Here is a 25,255-nt window from a genome sequence, read left to right on the forward strand (position 1 = left end):
GAGAAAGAGAAAGAGAAAGAGAAAGAGAAAGAGAAAGAGAAAGAGAAAGAGAAAGAGAAAGAGAAAGAGAAAGAGAAAGAGAAAGAGAAAGAGAAGGGAAGAGAAAAGAGAAGTAGAGGCTGCCATGATCATATGGAGAGATGGGGGGAAGGGGTGAGGAGACAGAGTGGGAGAAAGAAGGCAAGAGCAAGAGAGAGAGGAGGGGTGCAAGCAGCTCCTTTTATACTGAGTCAGGCATACCTGGCTGTTGCCAGGTAACTGTGGGGAGGAACTTAGACACACCTGGCTGTTGCCAGGTAACTGGGGCAATGCTTAGAGAAAATGCTAACGCATGCTGTTTTTCTGCTATTGGTGATTGTGGTTGCCAGAACCTATTTAAATTCAGAGAAATAGGCAACTGCCATGCACACTTGCCATTCACTATAACCTCAACACTTAGGTGGCAGAGGCAGGAGGATCTACAACTCCTGGAGGATCACACCAGCCTGGTCTCTATAGCAAGCTCCAGGCCTAGCAGGTGTGTCTCCAAAGAAAAAGTAATGCTACAGTTTGGTACATAGAAACACAAAATCTCATCAAAGAAAAAAATAATCCTAACAAAATTCATGTCTTCACACAAATATATTTAAAAAAAATACTTTTCTTCTCACCTCAATTAAAATTATATGCCCTCACCCCAGATACAATCTACTTTAATTTTTTCCTGGCATTTCTGAATGTCACCCAGGGCATAATATGTAACATTTATCAGCCCCTAGTTACTGATCCACTGTTGATTGTGAGCTCCGTGAGGTAGGCTTGCGCATGATAGAAGCCCTGGTTACCATAGTGTGGTACACAGTGCATGCAAGGACTTATAAATATGCCTTGTTTCTCTCTAAATAGAAGAAAAACTAAGTCTTAGGTTAAAGTCATATTATATGTTAGTATTTGTTCGTACCACAAAGCAGCTGTAAAATACAGTTTTACTATGGACCTTCTTGGAGAAAAGGTTTGATAAGAATGGGTCAGGATGAAGCCTTAACTTCTGCTTTGGGCCCTGAAGTTTCTGGAGTGTCTAGAACAAGGCCTTTGTCATACAAAGTTCTTAGATGTTCATTGAATTAATTAGTGTGATTAGAAAGTTCACAACATATGCAATAACTAATTTTTGACCTTAGTGTCGTCATTTAAAAGGCATCCCACTAACATAACACATCATTTATTGCCTCTGATTCATGACAAGGAACATAAAATTATATAAAACTCCCAAATACTTCAAACCCCAAAAGATTTCAGCCCACTGTGCTCAACTGAGTCTGTCACTTAAAAGCATAGATATGTAGATAAAATAAATACATACATACATAAATAAATACATAAAGTGATGAGATGCACATAATTAATATTATTAGTAGTAGGCTTAAATTTATTTGTGTATTTTATTTATATGTGTGTGTGTCTCTGTCTTTTTTGTGTACCATGTGTGTTCCCCTCCTAGATTCCAGAGGAGGGCACTAAATTTCCTGGAGCTGAAGTTACAAGTGGTTGGAAATAGTCTGATGTGAGTTCTAAGAACTAAACCCCAAAGCTCTTAAGTGTTCAGATGCTTGGATTTTTATGATGAATACTATTCTTTTCTTTTTTCTTTTTTTACCTATTGCAATAAATATGAAGAAATTTTGAGTATACCTCAGAACATGAATTTGGGAGCAACCTTTAGCTGACTGCTAACCCAGTCACTCAGTAGAGATACAAGGGTTAAAAATAACAACAGGAACAGACAGTAACACAAATAATTAATATGATCTTTACAAATATATGCTTGTATTTAATTAAACTCATTTGCTTTGAAGACAATATCCAAGGATGTTGACAATATCAAGTTCTAGCAGAAATGATAGATATTTAACGGGAATGAGAATTGAGCCTAATCACCCAGCGCCATCCAGAGCAAAATTGCCTTGTCTGCCACCTCATCATTTTGGGAAAGGCTGGACTGTTTTGTATATCAGAACTGATAGTGAAAAGGACTAATCTAGGACAGGTTCAAGGAAGTTGGAAAGTACCAAGATGACACAAATGTTGATTCAACTCACTTTTCATTCATGACTCATTTTTCAATTTTCAGAAGAGCACTGAGAGGTAACCAGGCAATTAAAATAAGATGATCTCCAGAAGGAGTCTTGTGACAGGTCCTGGCCATTCCTTTGGCATGTTTTATTGCTGTTACTCACTTGTGTCACCCTCTCAGGTCTCTCTCTACTATTGATCATATAGCTTCAAATATTCAACTTGATTGTTATTGCCTAGAAGTTCGCAGCTTTTACAGGTTACAACAGAATTGAATGCTTTCACACACATAAGGATTCCCAACTCACTATCATAAATAAATAAGTATATTAATTAAAAACTATTTAATAACTTAGTTCTTTAATTTTCTCCTAGAGAAAGAAAAAAGAAAAACAAAACCAAAAACATCACCACCAAAAAATATTTTTTTGTCTAAAAGCACTCTAGCCAACCCAAACATGGCAAATATGGGTCTGACAGGCCTTGACCTTTCCCCCATTTCCTTTGCTGAAAATCATTAGATTACATTCTTAAAGATAGACCAAAGTCTATTCCCTTATTTAACCACCTTCTCCTCCTGAGGTCCTGAAATCAAAGGACTGAAATCCAGCAATCAAATCGCCTCTATGGCTCATCTAATAAGCATGCCCAATTAAAATCAAACACCTCATCCTAACACATCTTTAGATATTTCTTATGGGCCATGTCTGTGTCCTCTCTCTCCAACCCAGGACAAATATCCCTCTCCTTTGTTCTCTTCCCCTTCTCCCTCAGTCTGTATCTTTTGTCTTTATCTCTTATTTCCTGCCTTTGTCTCTTCTTTGTGCTGAGAACATAGTCTTGGGGGGATCTGAGGCTATACCGATTCCTTTAGTTTCTCCTGCAATGTTCTGAAAATTAATGCTTCCATTGAACTAGGAGGTGTGAATAGATTCTAAAATCCAATAGTAGAAAATTCTCAGTGTGACAAAATCTGTTCAAGACTATAAGCTGGCTTTCCTTTCTGCCTTTATGACAGTCTTGTGTAGCAGTGTGGACAGTACAGTGCCGCTATGATTATCTGCTTGCCCCACTAAGATTTGTAAGCTGTTTCCTAAGGAAGTGAACTCATAGACCTCTGAGGTGAACGTTTTCTGAGTCCAAAGGTCTCACATGACTAATTATTACACTGCCAATTATGGTGATGAGGATACTCATGGATGAGAGCATCTTGAATTTACAATGTTGAAATTATTTTTATGAAACTCACCATGAATTGTAACTCTGTATATAATCTAACAAGTAACATCCGTATATAATCTAAGTATGAGTATGAAGCCCCATTGGGCAAGTGAGAAAGGGTGAGAATTCACTAGCAAATAGCAGCTTCGCTTTGCCTTCTTATTCCTTGGTAAAATCATAAAGTTATAGCATATTTTATCCCACACAATCAGGAGTAAATAGATGTTTTGATAAAACATAAATATGTCTGGCTAGCTCAGAGAACGGTGTGCTAGGAAAAGATAGAGCAGAAGAGGAACAGCAGGCCTGGAGGCCTTAACTCTACAAATGGGCACTTGGTATAGATTTCCTTGGAGATATGGCATGGCTTACAACAGTGTTCTTGGATCCCCCATTAGACCTACTGATTCAGAACCTCTAGATAGACTGCCAAGGAATCTGCTCTTCTAGGTGCCTCCAACAGTTGAATAGCACAGATAGCAAACACACTGCAGGAAATCAGAGGCTTTGCAGAAGGTTCTTCCTCTTTTGTCTTCTCTTTTCTTCTCTTTTCTTAGCTAGGAGACAGGGAGGTCAACATGAGTGATCCCCTTAAAATAGTGGATGTTGAGTACTTTTTACATCATTATGGGGAATACAGAGACTTGGAAAATATGCACGCATGCAGACAATGAAAAAAAGAAAAGCTAGTCAGCCACGTGGAGAGTATAAAACATGCCTCCTCTTGTACTGGAGGAGATTCTAACAATTATGAAAGAATTACTAAGATGAGAGTAAATCTCTTATCGACAGTGTGCTTCATTTTTAATATAGGTTCTTCAAGATGCCTTGACCATTGGCTGCTCTCCGCTTTCTGAGGACTCAGGGAAGTGTAAAGGCAGGTGCAGCCATGCAGAGATGAGAACAGAGGTGGAATGGCACAAGCAGCAGGTAAGAGGCCACAAGTGGTCAGATCAAGCACTTTCCCACTTACTGAGCTGTCTCACAGTTTCCAAAAAGAAACCTACTCACTGACAATCAAGCTAGCTCAGTTCCTTCCATCTGTTAGTAGGTAAGCAACATGTTTGATTTTGGACATCAGCTCTCTCCTCTCACTACCCCAGCATCTCTAAACCTTATCGAGTGGACTTTGTTACTACATCATAGTAAATAGATGATCTGCAAAATTAAATGGTAAAGTTTGATCTTCTTTCCCAGCAAGGACAAGTTTCTGGGAAAATGCAGGTTTAATGCAGACAGTGGCAAGTGAACCCTGGTTTGTAATAGCAAAGAGACAATCAAAACCCACCTCCTCTGTGTTTTAATGGCTCTATTGCTAACATCCTTCATTTATATTTTAACCATTTTTTTTCTAATTGCATGACTATAATGATCATACCACCAAGTGCCATATGAAATACTTGCAGTGTGTGGAATTCAGTGATTTCACCTATTGCTAGTTAGCTCTATTTTAGAACTTGAAATAGTGTCGATATTAAACTTCATTAGCCAGTGGTATAGAGTGAACAAAATAGTAATAACAAAATTTAAAATGGGTACAGACCTGTTTTAAAAGTTCCCCATGCTGCTTTACATCTGAGCTGCTTGTGTATGCCAAGAATAAAAAAATTTGGCTGGCTCACCAAACCACGAAAGATAAAGTTATAATCATAGGTATCTCTATATTCTACCACGATGGGATATTCATGGACAGAGGATAAGAATACTTTAATTGGAAAAAGCACAAATGATACCTTTTCTGGAAATAATTTAACTATTTAAGAGGAAAATAACGTCTCAATCCTGATTGGACAGACTGAATTCTCAGCTATAGGTTAGTACAAGGAACTTTCGCCAAGTGTATGCATGTTCTATTTTTATTTTCTTATTCTTTTAAGCGTCAGCCTTTTTGAATTCTGGTGATTGGAACTTGGTTTTTAAGAGGTTATGACTGAGGATGAAATCACCCCCATACATTCTTATAAGGAGATAAAAACCACTAGAAATTCCTTTTAACTTAAGTGTATTAAAGCATTACCCAACACTGGGTCCCAGAGACTATTTATGAAATAAGAGTTCTTCTGATCTTTTTCTTATAATATTTATCTTGGGAGAATGAGAGTTTAACTACCTACTACTCAAGTAGTTGTTTTGAAGACCTTTTCTTTGAAGGGCTGTGCTGGAATGTTCCTGCCTTCCAAGGCATACATATTTCTAAATGCCATGAACATGACTAGTGAAATCCCAGGTTTTGTTCAGTGGATTTCTTGATTTAATGGAACTGGTACACTTTCAAGGAAGCCAGTTTCACGAGGTAGAGTATATTAAATATAAGCAAGTTAAGTGTAATAGAATATACTAAAGGTAGACTCAGGAAATTACTATGCTAAGTAAATACTGATGTTAATTAAGGAAAATTAACTAATGTCCCCTTTCTATTAATTTTGAAGTTAACATACAATGTAAAGGATTCCATTGTGACTTTTTTGTTTTGTTTTTTTGTTTTTTGTTTTTCAAGACAGGGTTTCTCTGTATAGCCCTGGCCATCCTGGAACTCACTTTGTAGACCAGGCTGGCCTCGAACTCAGAAATCCTCCTGCCTCTGCCTCCTGAGTGCTGGGATTAAAGGCGTGCGCCACCACGCCCAGCTCATTGTGACATTTTATAAATATATTCATGTCTGCCACTCTTTTTCCTGTCTCACTATTCCTGGTGTTTTTTCCCCTTAAATGCTTCCATCCCTGCTTGTGGACGTTGTACATCGTGGTGCGCACTAGGCTCCGCACCACGATGTACAACGTCCACAAGCAGCTCATTATATGTTCCATGTATTTGTCTCATACAGATTTTTAACTTCCATCATTTCTCCCTTGAGATTTCTTCCACTCCTCTCATGATCTTCTTTCTATTTTTATATCACATACACACATACCTTAAATAATGTGATTTATAATTTAAAGAACAAGAATATTGTACTTGAAAGCTATGTCAGATATTTGAAAAAGGAGGGAACTGGCATGAGACCTGCTTGACTGGCCATTTAGCTTCAAAATCTTCAGCCTTTCAGGAAATGTTAAAGTATTAATTATCCTTCTTTCCTTCTTATTTCACAGTAGATTATGAATTAAATTTTATTTTCTTCACTCTTTTTCTAGGATTGACATGAAATTCCAAATTTTACATATGAGTTATTTTGGCAGAACCATTTCTAAGAAATTAGGAGTTATTTTATGTAATAAAATTTTAAGTTAAAAGGGATCAAAATATAATTAGGTAATTTTGTGAAAATCATTTATTCAATCTAATAAGTAACAACAATAGGCAAAAAGCTCTAATTGTTTCTAGTGAACAAATTACCCTCTCATTTATTTCTTACATGTGAAGCTACTTTAATTCATGTTATTTGAGTAGAAATTATTTTATTTCCTACCATATTTCATTCCTACTGTATTAAATTCAGTTGGTGATAACTTGATGTTGAGGTTTGGCAGTGTACTTCCTATTTCAGAGCTCTGTAACATATATATTCTTTTGTTTGACATTATAGAGAAAGACCCACAAGTAACTTTTATCCAGGAGATATCTGTAATTTTTTACTTATGTCAATAAAACATTCAGCTGTCTAAGCACAATATAGAAAAATTGTGTTTATAAGCTAAAAAAATCCTCAGATCTAATATCTTAAATCTATTAGAAACTTTCTTTCAAGTTATGATAGCCTAATTATTTTTAAATTTCTCATTCATTGTGGTAAAGTAGTAATGGAATTCATAAAAAGTTGCATGGATTTGATGGTCCATGTTAATCATACTGACAGGGACATTTGCCCATGCTTTATAGAAATGGATAACATGGACATCAGATCTCATTGGTATGACTAATAGGTCAAAAGCCAGCTTCCTCTAAGTGTGTCAGTTATGGAAGATCATAGGTTGTTGACTTAGCAAGATGAAGTTGGGACTTAAATAGTGAGAAGACGTAAAGCCAAGAGTTGTGGCTCTAAGCAACATAACTATCTTGTGTCCCAGTGTCATCGTCTCTCAGGGTGAGATTTTGCTGGGCTGCATAGAGGCATGTGGAGAAGGCCTGACTGTACAGAAGGTACATGAAGCAGCAAGTGTCCTGTGTTAACACATATCATACTTCTCACACAGAAAAGAGAGAGAGAGAGAGAGAGAGAGAGAGATTCAGAGTCTCAATTTCAGGCTAACCAATTCCAATTTCATTTAGGAAGCAGTAAACATTTCTGTATTTATATCTAAATACTTTTACCAATACAGAAAGATATGAACTGACAAATTTGGAAAACAACTTAAAGTTAGCTTAATTTCTAACTTGCCTTTGGGAATTTCAAGATAAAATCAACATATCACAACCAGGGGCAGTCTCTTTCATGTGGCATTGCTGTTGGCAACGAACCTACCCCTGGGTTTCTGAGTGAGTCACTCATAGCTAGATCAAGATCAACTTTGGAACTAATGACTTGAAATCTCCTGATAAATAATATCTTTTTTTATAGGCAAACATCTTGGTCCACACATAAGACCTCTTGTCTTTTATCAACAGTTTTTATTCCCCCATAACATTTCCCATTGTCTCAATGGCATCTTTTTCTAGTAATTCAGTAGCTGGTCCAGAACTACCCACATTTTTCACTATGTCAGTGAATAGATAATACTTAGGAATTACAGAGAATATCAAGAAATCCATGTACCCCTCAGAGTGTCACAGGCACACAGCAAATGTGGTTTCCTTCACAAACTCACAAGCTCCTATAGCTCTTGGTGTTTCTTTCAGTTACTTGCATAACATAATCTGGAAAACTGCATCAAGAGCTTTATCTCTAGAAAATGGAACACACTTCTGTCACTGAACTATCTCACCCCACTACTTCTGTAACTTGACATCGTGTTTCTCCACTACTAATCGCCTGCATGAAATCTCTTCTTAGCATCTCTGTCTGTAATGGTTGGCCTTTAATGATGCCTTCTATGAAAAGAACTCATAAACAGCTAGTTTGTGGACTTTTCAAGTGTTCCCAATTCCCTTAATGATAATGCCATCTTGGGAAAGACTTACTTCATGAGACACCTCGAACACTCTTAAGTTTTTAATTAACATTTATTGTTTTGAGCAAGTATTATGCTGGATCAGGCTGAACCTTCAAATGTAAACAAAGGCTGGTTGTGTATAGCAAGTATCAGTGTAACTTCTCAGTTTCACCCACTTCCAATAAATTGATCCTTCTCCTCAGATGTGTCTTCCAACATGTAACTGTGACATAGTTTTTTATCTATGGGATCCATGAGTACCAAAAGCCTCAGGGTCAGAACAGCATCTATGGAAATGTTCAATGAATAAGACTTCCTCCTCCAAAATATGTGGATATAGGAATCTCGGTTGGTAGAAATGATCATGCAGCTCCCAGACAAGAGCATCTCCTTCATCTGACCTCCAATTTGCAATGTTCTCATGGTCTATGTCCACTATAATTATCCTTGGGACACAGAACCCACGGGACATACAGATATGAATTGATTAAGTAAAAGATATCAAATTTAGCTCTAATTTTTTTGAACAAATATATTTTACATGGGCTATTCTCAGTCACCACATATGACACCACCCAGAGGCCATTTTTACATATAAGATGAACAAAGTAAGGATAGTCAAACCAAACAACTACACTGTTTTCTTCGGTTATAAAGTGCTATTTATTGAATTACCATGAGTTTTACTAGGTAGATGCGCAAGAGTTTTGACATTTTCCAGGTTAAAAGGGATTTTCTTGGAAGATGCAAGAAAAAAGTAGCTCACTAAAATTCTTCTTTGTAGCTGTGTTTGCCAAGACCGTTGAATAATTATTTGTAAGCAGAATTGACTTGGACCAGGAACCTGATTGAGTCAGAACCTGAGCACCTTTGCTGTCCTTCTGAGGAACAATATTTCTTGCCTCTGTGATCCCCCTGTTTGATTCTACTCTGCTTTGCCAGTATGGGTGGAACCCTCATTCAGGTGGAACGGTCATACATTTTCTACATCTTGGAATGAACAACCAACTCTCTCTGCCTTTAGGTTTTATCATCAATGTAATCATACTTCAGCTCTGAGGCTTTGAAGTAGGATTTTCCTAGCAAAGCACTTAGAAAAATGAATTTCTCCAGGTTTTCTGGAACCCTGGTACTTTTGTGTGAGAGTATAACTTAAACCCTTCTCTTTTGGGAGCAGATGGTATCTGCTGGGAAGCAGGACACTGGAACTTAGTGAGGTCCCTTTGGACCTGTGTCTTTCCCAGATGTGGCTAGTTGCTGGTCACTTCTACTCTATCTTTTCTTACTGGCTTTCCTACTGTTTCAGTCTTCACCAGAGACACTTCTGGGGCTCTTTCACCATAGCCATCACTCCTTACAAATTTTCTCCCGAGGATATAGAAGTAAATTAAGTTTGTGGGAAGTATAAGGAAAAAGAGAAACTTGATAGTCTTGTGAAATACAAGGTACATGAATAACTCAACTTTATGTTGAAATAGATATGGTTGGCTGCTTCTGTCAACCTTCATTAACAGGAAGAAGGAAAAAAAATCCATGTCCTGTGGTGTAGTAAACTTTCCCGGAAGGAATTTCAGATTATAACGTTAATACCAGAAGAGCCAGTATTTGATGAAGGAGAAGTAAAGGCTTATATTTTAAACAGTATTCTATTGAATGAAATCAGTGTAACTCGGCCTCAAGGAGAATTTTAAAGGAATAATTCATATTTCTTTACATCTGCCCCTGAATTAAATCATAGCTCATTAATGTTGGTAAGATTACACTTTCTTACCTCCTGTTGGCAGCTCTCCTGGAATAGAAAGGTGGGGCTCACATCACTTAGCTGCACCATGTGCTACTTGTGCCATCTAAAAATAAACAAGAAGATAAAGAAACAGCTGATCTCATTTCATCTTGCAGTTCTTTCATGGGCCAAAGAGTCAAGAGCCTAGGTGTCTGAGGGGTGAGTTGGGTCAGACTGCTGTGACCTGAAAGAGCTGACTAACCTTCATTCCAAGAGGTTAAATACCAAGCCAGTGGCTTAAAATTTTCCTGGTAGTTTAGGATGTGATAAGAGTTGGGGCTTAGTTGGGGCTACTACTGCCGTGATGACACAAAATAATCAAAAACAAATTGGGAAGGAAAGAGTTTATTTGCTTAAAAGTTGTGAATCATAGTTCATTGAGGGAAGCCAAGACAGGAACTCAAACTTGATAGGAACACAGAGGCAGGAGCTAATGCAGAGACCACAGGGGCAGCAGGCCACAAAGAAGGTTACTCATTTGCTTCCCATGCCTTATTCAGCTTGATTTCTTACAGAACCCAGGATCACCAGCCCAGGGGTGGCACCACCTACGACAGGCTAATTAGTCAGATCTTAAGCAAGTGTTTTCTAAATAGAGGCTTCCTCCTGTTAGATGACAATAGCTTGTGTAAAGTTGTTATAAAACTAGCCAACACAATAAAGTATCATTTATTCAGTGCAGCTGGCTTGTTCCCTAAAAATCATCAGGTAAGTGGAAACTTAGGAGGAAGCTTCAAGAAAAAATACACACACACACACACACTCACACAAACACACGCGCGGGCGTGTGTTTGTGTGTGTGTGTATTCCATTTAGTGTACCTATTGTGCAATGTGGAGCCAATCTTCTCTAGAGCTGCAGCAGGAAAGAAGCTTTGTCCAGTTTTGCCTCCTGGACTTTACTGTATTCCCAAGATGCCCGTGGTTTTCTTTTCGGTCCACTAGAAATTGTTAAATTGGTATTTTGTTCTGGCTTTCTTATTGCCTACAAGTGAAGGTATTAAAAAAAATAGCTTTTATTTGATTTGCAGGAGATAGTAAGTTTTCAGAGGGGTTTATACTTCTTCAGATTCAAAAACACCATTTCAAGACAGAGAGGGAGAGGAAGTGGAGACAGAGAGGGAGGGAATGGGATGTTCTACTTACTGCCTGCTGCTATGATAAAACACTCACTGAAACCAATTTGGGGCTAAGAGGGTTTATGTGGCTCACGCATTTGCATCACACATTTCATCATTGAAGGAGGCCACAGTAGAAGCACAAGGCAGAAGCCTAGAGGCAAGAACTAAAGCCAAGACCACTCAGGGATGGTACTTGCTCCCCATGGCTTCCACAGCTTGCTTTCTTATATAACCCAGGACAATGTGCCCAGGGATGGGGCTATCCACAATAATCTAGGCCTTTCCACATCAATTGTTAATCAAAAGAATGCCCCACACATGGGTGCACAGGTCAGTCTGATGGAAGAAATGCCCCAGTTGATGGTTCCTCTTCCCTGTGATTCTACTTAATGTCAAATTGACAAAAATGTTAAGAAAATAGAGAAGTTGGGGGGAGGGGAGAGAGGAAAAAAAGGAATCAGGATGATGAGTGGAGGAAAGAGGCAGAAAATGTACAACTTCCAAGTCATAAAAATTCTAGCTAGGCACATTCAGAGTGGCTGAGGTAAAGCAGTAAGATGAGGAAGATTGGCAAATGGTTTGTATCAAAACGACGTTTTGGGCATCAGTTACTTAACAAAACCCACCGAGTTTAATTATATTTTAGTGTGCCACCGTGCTGTTTTTGAAGTCTATATTTCTATAACAGTGCTTTATTTTTTTCCTCACAGCCAGCCTATCAGTGGAATGCTCTCAGCCAGCTTCCTCCACGTGTACAGCACAAGGCACATGGTAAGACCACAGCTTTAATAGGCAACCCTTCATGTGTATACAAAAGGGATCTCTAGGGAATGCCTATTCAACATCCCTTTGTACCAGGAAAGAAGTTACTGTGAAGTTGTGTTGCACACACAGCTCCAATTTGTGATCTGGAGTGAACTCCTTCAGACAATGTTGAGATGCCAAAACGTGTGTCCCAAATCTGTGTTCTGCTCCTATTTTAGGTTCAGAGTCAGAGACTTAGAGATGAACCTTTAAATACAGCCATTTACAGCACCCTGTAACAGCAACAGCACTGTGATTCTACCCTGAAGGACAGGTGTGAACCCACAATCTAGGAGGCTCCAAGGCAGACTCTTGCTTGTCCTGTTTTGAGACGTGGTCTCACATAGAACAATAGCCTCAGTTGCGTTCGGTAGCTAAGGAGGAGCTTGAGGTCCTGGTCCTGCTGCGATGTCCTAAGAGCCGGACCTACAGGGCTGCGCCACCAAGCCTAGCAAAGCAGATGTTTCAAATGTCATTGGCAGAACCCCAAAGCTCAGAACTGCTTTCCCTTGGGATGTGATGCCAGACTCCAAGGAACAGTTCTGTTCATCCAAAACTGTTTACAGCAACCACCTCCTATGGGGCTGGAAAAATAGTAAGTGCCATCTGCAAAATACCCCAAACTGAAAGCGCCTGTAAGTCTCATTCTCCTTTGGTTTACTATTCTTTCCCCCTTTCTCTGGAGTTAATCTTACCTTCTGTTTGTTTGTACAGTTCCTGGACCTGGCCATCCAGTGCTAGTATGAACGAAGTTATTCTTCTATTCTTTGCCATTTAAAGCCTTACATGATATATACTTACTCCACCTTGGTCATTTTCAGAGATGAACAAAGAATTTTTCTAGATGGGAATTTTTCTAGAAACCTCAGGATAAACTCTGTTGCTTCAACATATACTTGAGATGTTATCACATTTAATTCAAAGCTGAGATAATGAGTTTTGTTTTTAACATGCTCCACTCGTCCAATTCTGTCATCTGTAATCGCTAATAACCTGGAGTCTCTACTGCCACCTAGCTCTACCTTTGCAACTTCACACAATGTTCTCTTGTTCCAGCCACACATGGCCTGGCCTCAGCTCTCTAAAACCATAGAATGGAGTAGGACTCTGTGGCACTTGCAGCCTTGGCCTTCGTGCTTCTAATGTAGTACCATGGGGATGACACTGTCAAGTTCTGTTCCATTAGATGGAATCTAGGACACTTGGACCCGAGTTGCATCAGCTTCTGTGTGCTGACCTTGGGAAAGGTCTCCCCAAAGCTCCTGCTTTTGAGGGATGGGGAACACCCTCAGCTGCTTTCTCAGTTCAGGTTTTCTCCTTTCATGTAAATTTGCATTATTTTTATAAAGTGAGTAGGTTTTATCTAAAAGTTATCCTTTAAATTGTTCCAGTGTAGAGTGCCATTGTACGCTTCAGTGATGCTACTCTCAAGAACAATTATAGCTGCTTTGTTGTCTGCACTCTTTCTGTGAAACTGTAACTTTCTTGCCATTCCCTCCATCAACCAAACAAATTAGTCCAATAGGTTTAAGTTCAGCTTCACGGAAGTCTCGGGACAGGGGCAGAATGTAGTCAGATTCTTCACCAAAACACCACATGAATACCTCCTAGTCCTTCTCCAATAGAGCTCCCGTTCTGCTTTGAGGCCTCAGGAGCCAGGCCCCCATTGTCTTCATTTTTTTGCAGCACTTTTGCTTCTCAAGATCCCAGAAAATGGTTATTAAGCTATCCTTCCAAAGCACCAAACTCTTGAATGTTTCAGTGCTAACAGTTCAAAGGACTGAAGAACGTCATTGGTATGCTCATATAGAAAGCGCCCCACTTAGTTTCTCTTCAGTTGTGATAAAATGCTCTGACAAAGAAAATTTAGAAGGAAGGGCTTATTTGAAACCTCACGGTTTGAGGGCATGCTGTATAATTGTGGAGAAGCCACAGTGGTAGGAGTGTGGGACAGCTTCTCATTTTACATCCATCATCAATAAGCAGAGACAAACATGAAGCCATGTTGCCCCTTAGTTCCCTGTCTCTGTTTTTGTACAGTATCTTAGCCAGGGAATGGTGCTGCCCATGGTGGGCAATTCTTCCTATCTCAATTAATGTAACCAAAAGAATTTCCCCAGGCATACCTAGAGGCTATCTCCAAGGTGATTCACGATTTTGATAATTAACACAAAGCACCAAACATCAGCACTGAGAGTAGTAAAGGCTGTAGGTTACATTAGTATCATAAAGAAACATAAAAAATAGATACTCTGTAATAAAATGTCCAGTTATTTTTTCAGACACATACTAGACTTTCATTTTGCTTTGATTTCTACTACAGATAGACTACAAGTATAACTAGTAAAGTTTCGGTTCCCTGCCCACACCCCAATGAAGAAATGCATTAGAAAGGCATCTTGTTAACCCGGGCCATTGCATAAAGTTTGTAGCTTTGAAATCCATTGAATTGCTATAAGGTATAATTTCCCACTTTCTAGTGGTATGCAATGAAAATAAGATGTTATCTTCATGTGCTGCAGTTTTAGTCATTAGAAAATAAAATTTCAAATTCACTAACTAGTAATCCATATATCACTACCAAAGTATTTCTAATCCAATGTCACAGAAGATAATAATCACATAAAGTATGAGTTAGTTATGATGATATTCACAACTTAAATAAAATATATAAAGTGAAACTTGTCAGTTGCATAAAATTTACTGCCTACGAAAATAGAATGAGTTTCTGATATATTAACTTATAACCGTGTCTACAATGATAACAAAACAATCAAGAAATATAGTTATAATGTACCAACTCAAGGAGTTTTATAACATTGTTTATTTTAATCTTCTCAGCAATACTATAACATGTGTGAGGAAACTGAGCCTTAGAGAGTTGTAGTAACATTTTAAATTTCACAGTGTATTTTAACACTAAATTTAGATCCTTTTGTACAAAGGATTGAAAACCTGGGGATTTCAATTTCAATTTCCATAACTATATTAAAATGTTAAAAATGAGAACGTGGTCTCTAATTTGGATAATTAGCTGAGCGATATTTAATTTTCAATAATTTTGTCTTCCTTTGAGGTCACAGCATGCATTATAGCCTTTTCTAAAACTTTTCATTTTAATTCAAAAGTCATACACTCATTCTATAAGCAACATAATTGCTCCAAGGGAGAGGATAAAAACCACCATTTAATGCAAACAGAAGATATTGTGTATTCTTTATCTGATATTTAGAATATCACAAGTAAAAAGCACAGTACTATATTAATAAACATATTACCTAGCCCATGCATAAAAGGCCTGGCAGAACCTCTCAGGCAGCTGCTGTTGTAACCTGCCATTCTCTGCTCCCACCCAGCCCTGTCACTGACTGACTGGATACAGCCAGGGAATGACTGTTGTCGGTTAGCAATACTAAATAAATCCCTTACTCGGATTTTTTAAGTGACTACTTCATAGCTCAAGCCAGCCCGACTTCATCAAGTCTGAAATCATCCTTGTCACAATGAAATGTGTGCTATCATTAACTTTTCTAGTGAACCTCGCTGTGCTTTGGTTCATCTGACTGGGAAGTCCCTTTGGATCTGTAGTTTTAACTTGGTTGTTTTGGATTTTCATATAACAATTTAACTGTCATGATTACTAAGAAATCTTAGGTTTACATTCTAAATTATACATTGTCTTAGTTTTATGCCTGTTGCTGAGATAATGTACCCTGATACAAGCAACTTTAGAGAGAAAGCCTTTTTCTGGCTCACATTTTGGCTTACACTCTAGATCAATGGATTAATTAATAGAGATTTCTCCTATTCATGCTGTCCACAGTCCAGCCCATGAAGTGTTACTGTCCACATTTAAAGTGGTTCTTTCTACCTCAATTAACCTAAGTATAAAAATCCCTCACAGGCATGCGTACAGCTCAACCTAACATAGACAGTTCCTTGTTGAGAGAGTCCTTCCCACTTGATTCTAGATTGTGTTAAATGACAATTAAAAGTGACTACAACATACATCTTATAGTTTAATGTCAGTAGTCCTTGTTTTAGTACATGATAACTAGTGTTAATCAACAACATAGTGTCAGAGATTAATAGTGTCAGGGATTGGTGCCTGATCATGGGATGGCTCTCAAGTTGGGCCAATTATTGGTTGGTCATTCCCCTAGTCTTTGCTCCATCCTCAGTCCCTGCATTTCTTTGTAGACAGAATAAATTCTGAGTGGGAAGTTTTATGGATAGATTGGTGTCCCTATTGCCTCACTGGCAATCCTGCCTGGCTCCAGGAGAGAGCATCTTCAGGTTCCATATCTCCACTGCTGTGAGTCTCAATAAAGGACCATTGATTTCTGAGAGCCTCCCCCATCTCAAGTCTCTGGCAGATGACTGCATACCCTGCCACCCCCAGCAGCTGCAGATTTCCATTCATTCTCCTGGGCCCTCTGGCCCTCTTTCTTGTCTCTCCCTACACCTGATTCCAACTCCTTCAATTCTCCTATCCATTTCCCTCCCTCCATCAACCTCCTATGATTATTTTATTCCCCGTTCTAAGTGAGAGTCAAGCATCCTTGCATGGGCCTTTCCTCTTATTTAGCTATTTTAGGCCTGTGGAATGTAGGGTGGATATCGTGTACTTTAGCCATCCTTCTTAGCATCTAGTGATTACTATCATACACTCTTATGTTTTGAGATAAAAAAGTTTAGCTTTCATATGTAGAAGAGAACATCTGGTATTTGTCTTTCTGTGTCTGGCTCATTTCACTTAATATAGCAACCTTCAGTTCTATCCGTTCTGCTGTAGATGACAGGGTTTCATTATGTTATGACTAATAATATTCTATCATGCACATAACCCACATTTTCTTTATCCATTTGCACATTAATAGATAAATAGGTTGAATCCTATGTAGAGTTTTGATACTGAGGTACCTTTTTAGTATATTGATTTGTTTCCTAGGTATAGTTCTAAAAGTGTAAAGATTTGACTCTATGGCAGATATAGACAAAAAGATGATATTTCATATATCACTCATTGATACATGTGCCTTAAAGATCAGACAATATTGTTGATAATAGTTTCCTGGTTGCTGACAAGTTTATTTCTTTATTTCTAATTAATGGAAGTGATAAAATAATAATTTCTACCCATTATCTATCCAGTATCTTCCATTATAATTATTCCTGTTCTGAAAATTAAAGCTGAAATTACAGGGGTTTTTATACCTTGGATATTTATTTGGAAATTATTCCATGAGTCTTATTTCATATTTTACAAACAAGGCTACACTTAAAATTTTATTTTTAAAGTTAGCATAAACAGTAATGGGTTTCATTTTGGCATTTTAAGCATATGTTTCTTTATATTTTGTTCTTGTTTGTTCCTTCCCTCATTCTGACCTGTCTTCTTGATCTCCCTTTTATCTACATGGCACATGTACTCTGCTGTCCTCTCTTACCCTTCCCATTAAGATTCCTTCCTTCCTTTCTGATGATAATAGGCTTGTGGAAAATGCATTTATTATATTGAGTTTTATTCCCCCAGTCATTACTGTCTTTGGGGCTTTTATCATAAAGGGATGTTGAATTTGATTGAATGCATTTTGTGGGTTTATTTGAGAATATGGTATGATCTCAGTCTTGAAGTTTATTTACACTTATTGACTTATACAGGTGGAACCAGCCCTGCATCCCCCAAAGGAAGCCTAGTTGATCATGGTGTATGATCTTATTGATGTGTCATTGGATCCCAAAAAAATGTATTGAGAATTTGTGCATCTCTGTTCATGAATGAAACATGACTATAGCTTATGCATCTGTAATGTATTTATTCTGTTTGGGTGTTGGGGTAATATGGGCTTCCCTCCATGACTTTGGTGGTATCCCTTCTCTGTCTATTTGTAGAACACTGTGAGAAATACTAGTGCTAGTTTTTTATTGTATGTTTTGTAGAATTTCCTGTCAGTCCATCCAGTCCTGAGTTTCTCACAATAGGCTGACCTTTTATTACTGTTTTAACCCTGTCATCTGTTTGGAACTATTTAAATTTTTACAACATATCCTTGAAATCATTTTAGTAGATCATATGTGTCTGAGAAAGTATTCATTTTTTCTTGAGTTTTCTGTTTTTCTTAAATATATTTTTTATTATGATTCTCTGGATTTCACTGGCATCTGATGCAATATTCTCACTTTTATGTGTAATTTTATTGATTTGGGTCTTCTCTGTATTTCTTTTTTTTAATTTGTGTAGAGTTTTGTCTTGCTTTCCAACTTCTGCGGCTTGATTTATCATCTTTCATCCTTTGACTCTTAATCTGTGGGTGTCCTTACCAGTAACTGTGTTTCTTGGAGACAACAGATGATTGGATCTACTTTTATAATTCAGTCATCTGGACTGGGCTCTTGGTGAGGGGAGATCCTTTTCATTTAAGATTATCACTAAGAGATATTTGCCAATTTCTGAAATGGTGTTGGTTGTTTCTGCCTGGCTGGATACTGTTTGATATGTACCTTCTGGCCTGTCTGTATCAAAGGTTGCTCTGCTGCTTGGGGTGTGATGAATTTCCTGATAGTTCTCCTTTGTTTAACTACCCTTCTTATGACATTTATTCTATCCTATGCTGTCATTGTTGAAGGGACTTGTATGTGTGCTTTGAAGTCCTCTTAAGGATGTAATCACCCTAATGAAAAGATGCAACTGTGGGTGTCAGACAGACTTCAGGGATTCAGAATTTTCAGGTTCTACAGCAATGACCATAAATAGGTGGCTCCAGAGGTTTCGTGATCTCACTCCCAGGGCTATCAGACACCAGGGTTATTTTCATTATAAGATCTGCTCCTGGCAGACCTGGGCCTTGGCATCATCTACCAGCCAGAGTGTCAAAACTGCCTGCAGAACCTATCTATTGCCCTGTGGCAAATTAAATTCAGGTTTCAGGGACTTGTGATTTTTTATTTTCTCTGTGTGCTAAGGTCACTGGGGCAGCTGCAATAGACTGCTGCTGTAAATGGCACCAGACCCATGTCCTCCAAGCCTCATTTTGCATTACAAAATGAGATCCTTACACATTGCAGGAATCTCTGTCTCAGCAGAACCTGCAACTGAGGCCCATCCATGGCTTGCCCTGAGAACTGGACTGCCAGTCTCTTTTTACAAAGCTTTCCTGGCTGACCTTCTGGAAGAGACTTCTGCCTCTCTTCCTGCTCTGGGGAACCACATGTCTGGAGCTGTGGCTGACTTGCCCCCCTCCCGCCCCCCCCACTTCTCGTCTTTTTCTTTTAAAATATTCTATCTTTTTTTTTCTTTTAAAATACTCTATATCACTACCTTTGTGAACTTGCAACTCTCTGTTTTTGAAGCTAGTCAATGTTTTTTCTGATTCTTTCCCTTCACTGGGTCACACTGAGATAACTGTAGGGTGCCATCTAACCTGGAAATGCTTCATATGAGATGATGGTGAAATTTTAATTATAATTTTTTAAACAACCATCAACAGGTGCAAGAACAAATACAGAGTTGCACACTCTATGGAAATTTCTATAAATCACACTTGGAAACTCTTATAGATCATTCATTACCTTAATAAGCATCTCTGAGATAGGCCTGAGTAGATTTAGAATGCTCTTTCTAAGTCAGTTCCCAGCATCAGTATGAGCCCTAGCTTCTTGCCCACAGCCGCCCTCTTTTCCTCTCTCACTGCTCTATAGAGCTATTATTCGTGGGCTTCAAGACAGCACAGCTTGCACAATCTGATTCTACCTCCATCACTATCCCACATAAATGTCTCCTTCAGGACCCTAAGTTGTGCAGAGACTAGGTGTTTCCTGGAAGAGAGTTTAGGGACATTTGGGCAGGATCTTTGGAGTCAACACTTGTGTACTAGGAAATTGTATGGGAAGAAAAAGTACTCACACATTGGGGTGGGGGTCATAGCTGGAGTGGAGCAGAGTACCACCTGACATAGTCTTCCAGTCACCTAATTTCCAGCCTTGATCTCATCCACTATCTATGGTTAGTTTTGAATGCTTTCGAGGCACGTTGAAGTCAGGGAACATTTCCAAGGCATTGAAGAATCTCCTACCTCCTGACTGAACGATGAGCCTTTTCATGTGTGTAAATCCACAGATGTTCATGAGTGGTAGCTCCTGTTTACAAAGGTGATTTTACAGAGCACATTTCCATCTCCTTTCATGTGCTGTTGTAATGAGATGCAAAATTGCTTCCATATTTGAAGAATGACTATAGCATAACAGAATCAGTACATCTTGAAAACATGATGTTTGTTTGCTTTCTTCAAATGAAAGAGCTCTGGCTGGCTGCACTACATGCCTGGCACTTGAGTGCACTGCCAGCTTCTCAGTTAGTGCAGAATTGGCTTAGTAAGTTAGGTTATGAAATAAGGAACTCCTAGAATGTGCTACAAGTAAAGAGGACCAGAACCTAAACATCACAATTGACCATTTGATGAATACTGAACACTGCCTGGATTTAGTTTGTAGAAATAGAAATATATAAATCCAAAACTAGGTGGTTTCAGAGAACAGAAACATTCTTCATAGTGGTTTAAAATCAGAGTGTTGGCAAGGTCCAAAATTCCGTAAGATCTCTGTAAGGGAGGTTCTTTCCTTTCCTCTTTCAATTTGGCGCAGTTCCAGGTATTCTGAATATTAATACCCTTTCTCATCATTGTCACAAAATATCTAACAAAAAGCAACATGAAAGGGTTTATTTTGGCTTAGTGTTTGATCCACAATGGCAGGAGACATGTGGTCTCCTGAAAGAGGTGAATGCTGGGGTTCCACACACTCTCGGTTTTATTCAGTCCAGAACCCTAACTCATGGGAGGGCCCTGCCCACCTTCAGATACATCTTCCTAGCTCAATTATACCTTTCTGAATACACCATCACAGACATGCCCAAGGGATTGCCTCTTAGGTGAAGAAATATAATCAAGTAAACGCCAGAACAGCCATCGCGGCCAAAGCTTCTGTTTCCACCTTCACTTCACCTGACCATCTTCCTCTGTGTTCACAGTCAAATTCCCTCTTATGTTAAAGATATTGGTTCTATGGACTAAGAGGTCACCCGGAGGAGTTCTGCCTTTTCTACACCCAGCCACATAATCAAGGAGTCCTCTGTATTTCCAGAACTTGTTACACATATTTTCAAGCTTTGGGAATTAAACGTATCTTATCAAGGGTACAATTAAACCCATAACCCTGACTGCATGGTAAACACTATTTTAGGTGCTTTGTATATACATACACTACATTATCGAAGCTTCATAGTAAGCCTGTTAAGTAGGCGCTATTATTGGCCATGTTTTATAAATATGAAAATTGAAGCATAGCTGGTTACTGGCTAGCACAGCAAATCACAAATTAAGACCGCCAAGAACATAAACAGTCCTGAGCTACATCATAGGTAAAATAAAATAGAATTAAACATGAATGCTTTTTGCTCAAATAACTTATAATGATCTTATTCTGAAAGCCAGAATATGTAATTTTAAGTTTCTATGTTTTTCATAACTGCAATTATATTTCATCATTACAGATAATGCTTATAAAAGTAAAAGACTAGCTTATTTGGATATTTTCTGTTCCTGTCAGTATGCAAAAACAAAGGTGCTACTGTAAATAACAAGGCTTATTTTGAGTTATAGGAAACAGGATATTTACAATTATATTTAGTATAATATCCAAAACAAATTATTATAAATTTTCCTTATTGGATACAGTTTTCATTATTCTACTAGTAATTAATAAGCAAAATTGCTTATTTAATGCAGCAATTTTGCTAAAGAAATAATAAAGTATACATATATATAAGGATATATAAGGATATGCATATACTTACATGTACATACATTTATATACATAAAGTGATAAATAGTATTAAAACATTGATTTGTGCTGGGCAGTGGTGGCACACGCCTTTAATCCCAGAACTTGGGAGGCAGAGGCAGACAGATTTCTGAGTTCAAGGCCAGCCTGGTCTACAGAGTGAGTTCCAGGACAGCCAGGGCTACTCAGAGAAACCCTGTCTCAAAAAACCAACAAACCAAAAAAAACAAACAACAAAAAACCCCATTGATTTATAAGTGAATGTTAAATACTTTCATTAACAAATACATATATATCCAGTAGATAATTTGTGTGTGTGTGTATATATATATATATATATACATATATGAATCATTCATATATATATATGAATGATTGAACAATGATAACTAGGTGAATAGATAATGGAGAAGTGATTGATGGTAGATGGATAGATGGATAAATAGGTGATAGAATGTGTTGATATATACTATATGATAGATGATAGATATGTGGATAAATTATGGAAGATATATAGATGGTAGATAGATGTCAGATGGATTGACAGATGGTGGATTGATGGATAGTAGAGGGGTAGATAGATAATACATACAGATAGATGAAAGATAGATCTTAGATAGAAAGATAAATAATTTATATGGAGGCGATATATAGATGATAATATATATATATATAGATGATAGATATTAAAAAGATATATAGATAAAGAGGGGTAGGTGACAGATATGTTGACAGATAAGTATACAGACAGACAGAAAAACAGATAGATTAAGCTAGATCGCTAGATGATAGGTAGTAGATGACAGATATGATGATAGGTACTTGGTAGATGACTGATAATAGATACTAGATAAGAAATAGATTATATGGACTGACAACATAGACAGAGATATGATGATTATGATGATAATAGTTGATAAGTGATAGTTGATAATAGATTGATAAATGATAGATAATATATAGATAGTAAATAGATGATAGATTATATAAACATACATATATGCATACATTAATATACAGACAGCATACAGATAGATGAGAGATGGATGAATAAGTATGGTATATAATCAGTTACTTAAATAGTAAATTTTTTATATTTGTTTAAATAGCAACTAAATACTTTTAAGATGGAAAACAAACTGTATATTATTGCATCTCAAATGCAAAGGAGGTTAGTTGCATAGCTATTAGAAACCTTCCCCTCAAATTTCCATTCTGCTATAGATTATTTAATGGCCACAGCTCTTTCAAAAGCAAGACAACAAAGACATTAGCTCTACCTATCTCATAAAAGCACTGGCCAAATGACAAGTGGGCTATTTAAAGCCACCTATAGACAGGAACTATTGGTGCTTACTCCTAACTCCTCTTGGTTACATCAGTAAATTATACTTCAGGGTTAAATATATTTATCTCAATAGTTTTCTCAATGTAGAGAAAGCTTCTAGTTCTTGTTTCTCCATTATTATGATTTAGTTTAATGAGTAGTGGGTCATATCACATGGTCACATGCATCTTGTTTCTTGTTAAAGCATGTATAACATTCCGGCATCTTGTTTCTGAGGGAGTGTGCAATGGCTCTCTTCATTGTCACAGCACTTCTTTAGATGGACTTTCTATAACGGTTATACTTTTTGAAATGTATTTTTTTAATCTTTTTTAAATTAGAATATAGTTAAATTGTTTTCATCCTCTTTGCCTCCCTTAAACTCTTCCCATGTATTCCCTCACTCTCTTTCAAGTTCATGGCCTATATTTTTAGTATATGTGTGTGTTTATACATATAATAGCAATTTATAAATATTTAAGTATATTTATAATATACTAGAAATATATATGTATTCCTAAATATATTTAAACTATAAATATATCTTAATATATGTGAATATATGTGAATATATATTCCTAAATATGTAATTATAAGCTGCTCAGTCTATTTAATATTACTTGTTCATATGAGATTTCAGGACTGACCACTTGGTATTGGATAACAAACTGGGGTTATTTAAAAAGCTATTTCTCCCACTCTCAATATACTTTTCTTGCCTATAGTTCTATGTCTAGAGTTGCTGGGTGGTGAGCTTTTCCCTTCCATTGTAGCACGCTCACTGCTGTCATCTTTGTTCAGCACATTTTTAAGCAAGCATTTGATGAGACTTTGTGTGTCTAATTTATGACATTTCTAGGGGACACAGTTCACAGCAAATGCCCTGTTCCTCTGGCTCTTCCAGTCCTTTTAGCCTTTCTTCTAATAGGATCACTAAACCTTAGATATAGATGTTGGGGTGGGTATTACATTATCCCTTGTTCTCTTCATTTTGATTTGTTGTGGTTTTCTGGAATAGCCGTCTTCTGTTGCAAAGAGATGCTTCATTAAATAGAGAAAATTAACATTTTCTTACTGGTTTTCATTTGTATTAACCAAGGTGTTAGTTTTCCAGGTCTTAGGTATTCCAAATTCAGGATATTAAATATAAATATTTAATATAATTTTCTGGTATTATCATGAGACATTTTCTCTTTTTCATTTTTTGTTAGATATGTTCTTTATTTACATTTTAAATTTTATCTTCTTTCCTCATCTCCCCTCCAAAAACCCTCCTATCCTATCCTCCCTCCCCCTGCCCACTAACTTACCCACTCCCACTTCCCTGTCCTGACATTCCCCTACACTGGAGCATGGAGCTTTCACAAGGGCAAAGGCCTCTCCTTTCATTGATGTCCCACAAGACCACTCTTTGCTACATATGCGGCTGAAGCCTTGCTTCTCTCCTTGTGTACTCTTTGGTTGGTGGTTTGGTCCCTGGGAGCTCTGGGGGGTACTGGTCGGTTCATATTGTTGTTCCTCCTATGGGACTGCAAACCCTTTCAGCTCCTTGGGTCCTTTCTCTAGCTCCTCCATTGGGGACCCTGTGCTCAGTCCAAGGGGTGACTATGAGCCTCCACTTCTGTATTTGTCAGGCACTGGCATAGCCTCTCAGGAAACAGCAATATCAGGCTCCTGTCAGCAAGCATCCATTGGCATCCACAATAGTGTCTGCATTTGGTAACTCCATTTAGATCCCCAGGTGGGACAGTCACTGTATGGACTTTCCTTCGGTTTCTGCTCCACACTTTCTCTGTGTCTCTTCCCATGGGTATTTTGTTCCCCCTTCTAAGAAGGACCAAAGTATCCACACTGTGGACTTCCTTGTTCTTGAGCTTCAAGTGGTCTGTGAATTGTATCTTGGGTATTCCGAATTTCTGGGCTAATATCCACTTATCAGTGAATGCATACCATATGTGTTCTTTTGTGATTGGGTTACCTCACTCAGGATAATATTTTCTGGTTTCATCAATTTGCCTAAGAACTTCATGAATTCATCGTTTTTAATAACTGAGTAGTACTCCATTGTGTAAATGTAC

The 25,255-nt window shown here is 37.8% G+C and overlaps 1 protein-coding gene across 3 annotated transcripts in view; it reads left to right on the forward strand.

The window, feature by feature from the left end:
* The window catches only part of Tnip3 (TNFAIP3 interacting protein 3), a 102,355-nt gene that overhangs the window by 72,946 nt on the left and 4,154 nt on the right, over nucleotides 1-25,255 (forward strand). For 2 of the 3 annotated variants that reach the window (XM_021165820.2, XM_029478771.1), the window contains exons 9-10: nucleotides 4,087-4,203; nucleotides 11,917-11,977. In XM_021165820.2, the coding sequence (XP_021021479.2) occupies nucleotides 4,087-4,203; nucleotides 11,917-11,977 (178 nt within the window). Of the gene's footprint in view, nucleotides 1-4,086; nucleotides 4,204-11,916; nucleotides 11,978-12,724; nucleotides 12,807-25,255 lie in introns of those variants that run through there. The other variant, XM_029478770.1, reaches the window with a different exon arrangement.

Source organism: Mus caroli, chromosome 6 (genome assembly GCF_900094665.2).
Source record: "Mus caroli chromosome 6, CAROLI_EIJ_v1.1, whole genome shotgun sequence".
Classification (NCBI taxonomy): Eukaryota; Metazoa; Chordata; class Mammalia; order Rodentia; family Muridae; genus Mus; species Mus caroli.